A 7,755-nucleotide genomic window follows, 5' to 3' on the forward strand; every position below is an offset into this window, starting at 1 on the left:
AAATGGAATATATATATATATATATATATATAAAAGATGAAAAAAAGATTATTAACGATAATTAATCGAAGACAAAAGGAAAAGTGACCTTGGTTAGTGTGGATGTGGCTATGATGCGTGAGCATCTTCTCTATCTTTTTCTAGTAAATTTGTATTTAAATTATTGAGTTTAATCAAAATTTAAATACCTTTTAGCCACTATGGATGCTACTTTGAGTTGTGTACAATTTTATTTATTTCAAGTAGCATTCGGATGGATTTGACGGAGTTTTGTAGTAGAAAGAGAAGAAAGCGAATGATGATGTCAACCCCGCCCTCCTTGCACTTAACCAGAATTAACTTGAGCTACAGAGATCCAATTGGCGTGGTTCCAGCGGCATTGGAAAGCTAACTTTCAGGGCTTTCCAACGATGTATAATAGTGTACACTTCTTCTCCAGCAAACTCTGTCCACTCCATGCTGAACTTGGCCGGCTCCTGCCAAGTTCAGTGTGGACTTGAAAACTCCCAGGGAAGCACACGCCACATCCCACGCTGAACTTGGGAAAAGCCAAGTTCAGCGTGGACTCAAAGCTAAGGGACGCGCATAAAACCACATTGCCTTCTCCACGCTGAACTTGGAAAAAGCCAAGTTCAGCGTGGACCTCAATATCTCAAGTGGTCCCCATATACGCCCAAGAGCTTGCACGAATGATTAAGTAATTTTGATTAAATTTGTATTTTATTTTAAAATAGGAAAAGATATTATTTTAGTTTTAGGAAATATATTTTACATTAATTAGGATTAGATATAAAAGGGTGAAGAATCAGCCCTTCGGGCTCTTCTCTTCTCTTCTACCTCATTCCGCAATTTACAATTTTTTAGAATCCTTATTTTCTCTCTGAACCATGAGCAACTAAACCTCCATTGTTAAGGTTAGGAGCTCTATCTATTTTATAGATTGATACTATTATTTTTCTATTTTAATTCATGTATTGATTTCTATTTCAAGAATTGTTTTCATTCTTTATCTTATGAATTTGGGTGGAACGGAAGTATGACCCTTGTTCTAATTGAGTTCTTGTATAACTTGGAAAAGCTCTTTACTTGAACGACATTTTGAAAACAATTTCTCCTAAACTTCTAATTATCTGGACTTAACGGGATACGTGACATATAATCCTTTTATATTTGGGTAATTAGAGTTTCTGTGGCATGTAAACTAGAATTGAACCTCATCCTCTAATTGGAATTAAGTGACCAAAGAATTGGCGGTTGATGAAAGTTAAAGTAGACTAAGAAGGTCTAAGGAATTAGGGCTTAGTCATATATAGTTTGCCATGAATTGAATCTTGCATGATTAAAATAGTTAGTAAAAAAAGTCAATCCGAAAAATAGATATCTCTGAAGCCTTAACTGTTTCTCCATATATTATTCTCATCAAAATACTGCTGGCTTTTTTGATTCTCTAAATTACTGTTTAATACAATTGAGACCCAAACACTACTTTCTGTTTGTCTGACTAAGCAAATCACTTGACCATTATTGCTTGATCCATCAATCCTCGTGGGATCGACTCTCATTCACCTGAGGTACTACTTGGTACGATCCGGTGCACTTGCCGGTTAGTTTATGAATTATAAATTTCGCACCAAATTTTTGGCGCCGTTACCGGAGATTGACTATGATTAACAACTATTAATTATTTGATTGCTTAGATTAGATAATTTTTACTTTAGTTAAAATTTTTTTAACATTATTCATTTTCAATTTTTAATTGTTCTTTTTTCTTTCTTTATTCTCGTTCACCCGTCCCCCACCCCGTTTTCTTTTTATTTTCTTTTACTTTCGTTTTTTTTTTAATTTTTATTTCACTTTCGTATTGTTTCTTTCATTATTTTTTTTATTTTATTAGTTTTATTTGATCCATTTTTTATTTCTTTTCAAAATCTTTTTTCGTTTTTTTTATTTACCTTATTTTATTTCATTTTCGTTTTCTTTCTTTATATATTCATTTTTTTATTTTTGCTTTAACTCTTGAATTTTTGCTCAATTATTTTTTTTATTTTCTGAAATTAAGTTTGGTGTCGCCTAGTAATTTTATTTTAATTTACCTATTTATATTTTTTTAAAAAATAAAAAACAAAAAAATAAAACTATTTGGAAGGTTTTAATTTTTTTATTTATTTGCTTTATTTTATTTCTTTTACACAGGTTATCTCATTGGGAATTCTCTGTACTCTGACGTAGAGATTCTCACTTTCCTTTGTTTTCTGTCTGTTTATGAGCAGGAACAGAGACAAAGAATGTCATTTAGACTTTGATCCTGAATCTGAAAGGACTTTAAGGCAGCGTCTATAACAAGCAAGACTTTACAAGGCTGCAGAGTCCAATATGGATCATAATAATCATGCTGCTAATGCCAATGTGACAAATTCGATTGGAAATGAAGAACCCAAAAGAGTGCTTGGCTCTTATACTGCTCCTAATGCAGATCTTTATGGCAAAAGTATTGTGGTGCCTCCTATAGCTGCAAACAACTTTGAACTGAAGCTACAACTAGTTACTCTTGTGAAACCAAATTGTCAATATCATGGACTCCTTCAGGAAGATCCAAATCAGTTTATTTCTAATTTTCTGCAGATTTGTGACACTGTGAAGACCAATGGAGTGAATCCTGAGGTATACAAACTCATGCTCTTCCCATTTGCTGTGAGGGATAGAGCAAAATTGTGGTTGGATTCTCAACCCAAGGAGAGTCTGGATACTTGGGATAAGGTTGTCACTGGATTTCTGACTAAATTTTTCCCACCTCAAAAGCTGACTAAGCTAAGGGTGGAGGTTCAGACTTTCAGACAGAAAGAGGGTGAGACCCTTTATGAATCTTGGGAGAGATTCAAGCTACTTACTAGGCAGTGCCCTCTAGACATGTTCTCTAGATGGACTCAGCTGGATATCTTTTATGAGGGCTTCTGTGAAATGTCCAAGATGAGCTTAGATAATTTTGCAGGTGGTTCTTTGCACATGAAAAAGACACCAGAGGAGACTATTGAGCTTATTGAGTTGGTTGCTAACAACCAATACTTATATTCCTCCAACAGGAATCCTTTGCACTCTGAGACCTCTCAGAAGAGAGGCGTGTTGGAAGTGGAAGTTGTTAATGCTCTTCTTGCTCAGAACAAGCTTATGACTCAGCAAATAAATCTACTTACTCAACGGTTGAGTGGAATGCAAGTTTCAACTGTCAACACTCAGAATGCACCCACAAGAAGCCTCTTATGACATGACAGGTAATTTTATGAAAAATAAAAATTATGATTATGCTCAATTTTCTTCTGAACAGGTCAATTACATGGGGAGTGCTCCTAGAAATTCCAATAATGATCCCTATTATAAGACCTACAATCAGGGGTGGAGAAATCACCCAAATTTTGGGTGGAAAGAGCAACCTCAGAGGTCATAGAATTTTAATAATAATTCTCATGGTAATTTTCAACTGAATAATTTTAATAACCACCAGTTTCAGTCATCTCAGCAAGCAACTTCTCAGTTTCAGCAGAACAATGATTTGGAAGCAATTTTGGCAAGTTTTAGACAGGAAACCAGAGCATCAATCAAGAACTTAGAGATTTAGATGGGTCAATTAGCCACAAAAGTTAATGAAATTGATCAGAGGACCACTAATAGCCTTCCTGGTAACATAATTTCAAATCCAAGAGAGGAATGCAAGGCTATCACCTTGATAAGTGGACAAGTGGCAAGTACAGAAGTACAACTTAATGAGGAGCCTGTTGAAAAAGAAGCTCCAGAGGAGAAGAAGGAAGAAGTAGAGTACGTCCCTCCAAGGTGTGCGGACAACCCAATCCCAGACTCTCTTGACACTTATCCTACATTGCCAAAGGCTCCTGAGTACAAGCCTAAAATATCATATCCTCAGAGACTTCAAAAGGAGACCAAGGACAAGCAGTTCTCAAAGTTCTTGGAAGTCTTCAGAAAGTTGCAAATCAATATTCCTTTTACTGAGATTTTGGAGCAAATGCCTCTCTATGTCAAATTCATGAAGGAGTTATTGTCAAAGAAGAAGCCTTTAAAGGGAGATGAGACAGTGGTCTTGACTAAGGAATGTAGTGCCATAATTCAGAATAACTTGCCAAGGAAGATGCCAGATCCAGGGAGTTTCCAAATTCCATGTACCATTGTGAGCGAGGTAAGTATCAAAGTAGTCCCTGAAGTTACCCTCGAGGCTCAAAGTAATCCCTGAACTTAAAAATTTGTCGAGATCGTCCCTGAAGTTGATCTCCGGTACTCACAGTGGTCCTTCCGGTGAATTTCGTCCAGCTGGCGCAACCGGAAAGCTGACCTGGCGTCGTTGGTGACACGGTAGCAGTGCAACGGCTAGCTGACGTGGCGCGGTAAACATTTTGGACTCAATTTGGTCCTTAATTTTAGGTTAAAAATCTTAACCCCCAATTGACTCTCTTCTCCTTTCTTTTCCTTTCTTCTTTCTTCAATATTCAAGTCTTGGCAACAACCGTCTGCAGGGAACCATCATCAGCGAAATCTGCAAAATCAAGCAGCTGAGTGAGTTGTACATAACTGAGAACAAGCTAATTTCTGGAGAGGTTCCAACTTGCTTTGGTAATCTTACTTCTCTAAGAAAACTTTACTTGAACTCCAACAAACTCAGTAAGGTGCCTTCTTCTCTTTGGAGCCTCAGAGACATTCTTGAGGTGAACTTGTCTGACAATGCTTTAACTCTGTCTCTTCCAATTGAAATTGGGAACTTAAAGGCTGTGACTTTCTTGGATCTATCAAAGAATATGATCTCAGGAAGCATTCCTAGGGCCATTTCTGGATTGCAAAATTTGCAAATTCTCAACTTATCACAAAATAAATTGGTAGGGGGTATTCTTGATTCACTTGGCAGTTTGATAAGTTTGACAAATTTGGACTTATCTCAACTTGTTTGGCTTGATTCCAAGATCACTGGAGTCACTTCATTATCTTGAATTCATCAATCTTTCTCATAATAGTTTGGAAGGAGAGATTCCGAGTGGTGGACCTTTCAAAAATTTCACTGCTCAATCTTTCATGTTTAATAAAGCACTTTGTGGAAATGCCAGATTACAAGTCCCAGCATGCAGTAAAGTAAAGAAGAAAGGGTCAAATGCAAACATATTCTTCATCAAATGCATATTGCCTATAATGGTTTCAATCATTCTGGTTGTTTTCTGTGTGTTTTTTCTCGTCAGGCGTTGAAGAAAGAATGGTGGTGATACTAATGAAGGAACATTATCAGCATTACCAGCAGCCAGAATGATTTCGTACTATGAACTATCACAAGTAATTAATGGATTTGATGAGAGTAATTTGCTTGGTAGGGGCAGTTTTGGCTCTGTGTTCAAAGGTTTACTTTCAAATGGGATGGTGGTTGCTGTCTAAGTGTTTAACTTGGACTTAGAATTAGGATCAAAGAGCTTCAGTGTAGAATGTGAAGCAATGCGCAATCTGAGCCATCGAAATCTCATGAAGATCATAGGTTGTTGTTCAAGTATAGATTACAAGCTTTTAGTGATGGAGTTCATGCCTAATGGGAGCCTTGAGAGATGGTTGTATTCTCATAACCATTGTTTGGACTTCTTGCAAAGGCTAAATATAATGATAGATGTGGCATCTGCATTGGAGTATCTGCATCATGGATCTTCACCTATAGTGGTTCATTGTGATGTCAAACCTTGTAATGTCTTATTGGATGAAGACATGGTTGGCCATGTCAGTGGCTTTGGCATTGCCAAATTGCTTGGCGAGGGACAATCCAAAGAATATACCAAGACCATGGCTACAGTTGGCTACATTGCACTGGGTAAGTTATGCTACACCAGATTATAATTTTCCTTTTAAGTTTGGTCATTTGATTATAACCATATGCTTGATTAATATGCATATACAATTGAAGATCATAAATCATTCACTAACCTTTTAGTAATAATTTGTAATCAAAGTTGAACTACAATGCTTCTTTAACTTTTTCTGTAGTAATTTTCATTAGTTCAAAAATTCACTTTCTGTTGCGGTGGTGGTATCTAAACATTTTGTTTCCAATTTTAGTGGCTTGTGTGTCACATATACTTGTTCTATAAACAAATATTTTATTTAAAATAACGAGGGTAATTTGAGTTGCAGAGTTTGGATCCAAAGGGATTATCTCTACAAAGGGAGATGTATACAGTTTTGGGATAATGCTGATGGAAACATTCACAAGAAAGAAGCCAACAGATGACTTGTTTGTTGCAGGATTAAGCATGAAAGGTTGGATTAGTGAATCATTGTCACGTGCAATTGATCGAGTTGTGGATTCCAACTTGTTACAAGATGAAGGTCACCACCATGTTGATGACATAATAGCATCTACATCATCTATCTTGAAACTGGCCTTGAATTGTTGTGAGGATTTACCTGAAGAACGAATGAACATGACAGATATTGCTGCATCACTGAACAAAGTTAAGGCCAAGTTTCTTAAAGCTAGTGACAAGGATGTTGTTCGGTTTTGTAGAAAATGAACCACTTTGTAATATGTTTAAATGTTTAGTACATTCCCTTTCTTTGCATTTTAATTTTGGCCTCAGTAGAGTCTATATTTTTCTACATTAGGAACATAAGATGTTGCAATAAACATTATCAAAAGAGAGTCAGCAAATATAACTACAAAACATTTACAGTTATTAAGCTATGGGTGATTCAGGATTGATATATAAAGATTAAAGAATATAAAGGATGATCATGGCCATTTGCTAATTGATAATATATCAGTTGTAAGAAACATTCATTGTGTCACTTCAATACCAATTTCTGTAAACTAAGAAAAGAAAATCTGCGATGTTGAGCACTGTTGACATTTGACAAACTCAAGTAATCAAAAAAATAAACAAAAAAAGTGGTGCCAAAGTATAAAAATTAAAAATAAACAATCAGCATCATGCATATCTACAAAATTTAAAGTAATAGTAGTTCAATATTGATCAATAGCAGTATCATAATATCTCAACTTGCCTTACTCCATAATGCACATCTCGATGATTACAATGACCTGAGACACCATAGTTATCAAAAGTAATAATCTGGAGAGGCACAAAAACCAAAACAGTAAAAACAGGGGGTTCTAAAAGAGATAACTAGAACAGAAGGTATTAGTCACCCGAAAAGATTACATATGGTGGCACAAATAAAAGCTTAACTTACATGCCTAAAAATGGAAACAATAATACAGAAGCACAGGCTTACCATATTAATGCAGTGGCTGGTTATTTGTGCGATGGAGAAGAAAGGAGAAGAGAGTCAATTGGGGGTTAAGGTTTTTAACCTAAAATTAGGGACCAAATTGAGTCCAAAATATTTACTAAGCCACGTTAGCTAGCCGTTGCGCTGCTAACGTGTCACCAACGATGCCTGGTCAGCTTTCTGGTTGTGCCAGCTGGACAAAATTCACCGGAAGGACCACTATGAGTACCGGAGATTAACTTTAGGGACGATCTCGACAAATTTTTAAGTTCAGGGATTACTTTGAGCCTCGAGGATAACTTCAGGGACTACTTTGATGCTTACCTCCATTGGGAGCACCACCTTTGAGAAAGCCCTATGTGATTTGGGGGCAAGCATAAATCTAATGCCCTTATCTGTGATGAAGAAGTTGAAAATCCAAAAGGCACAACCCACAAGGATAGCATTACAAATGGCAGACAAATCTCTAAAGCCTGCATATGGACTAGTGGAGAA

At 36.3% G+C, this 7,755-nt stretch overlaps 1 protein-coding gene and 1 pseudogene across 1 annotated transcript; both read left to right on the top strand.

Moving 5' to 3' along the window:
* Positions 1–5,868, top strand: part of LOC107627574 — a 7,177-nt pseudogene extending 1,309 nt beyond the window's left edge.
* Positions 5,965–6,816, top strand: LOC107628451 (probable LRR receptor-like serine/threonine-protein kinase At3g47570). Its single transcript, XM_016331113.2, has one exon. The coding sequence runs from the start codon at positions 6,219–6,221 to the stop codon at positions 6,540–6,542; it is 324 nt and encodes a 107-aa protein (XP_016186599.1). The 5' UTR covers positions 5,965–6,218; the 3' UTR covers positions 6,543–6,816.

This window comes from Arachis ipaensis, chromosome B02 (genome assembly GCF_000816755.2).
Source record: "Arachis ipaensis cultivar K30076 chromosome B02, Araip1.1, whole genome shotgun sequence".
Classification (NCBI taxonomy): Eukaryota; Viridiplantae; Streptophyta; class Magnoliopsida; order Fabales; family Fabaceae; genus Arachis; species Arachis ipaensis.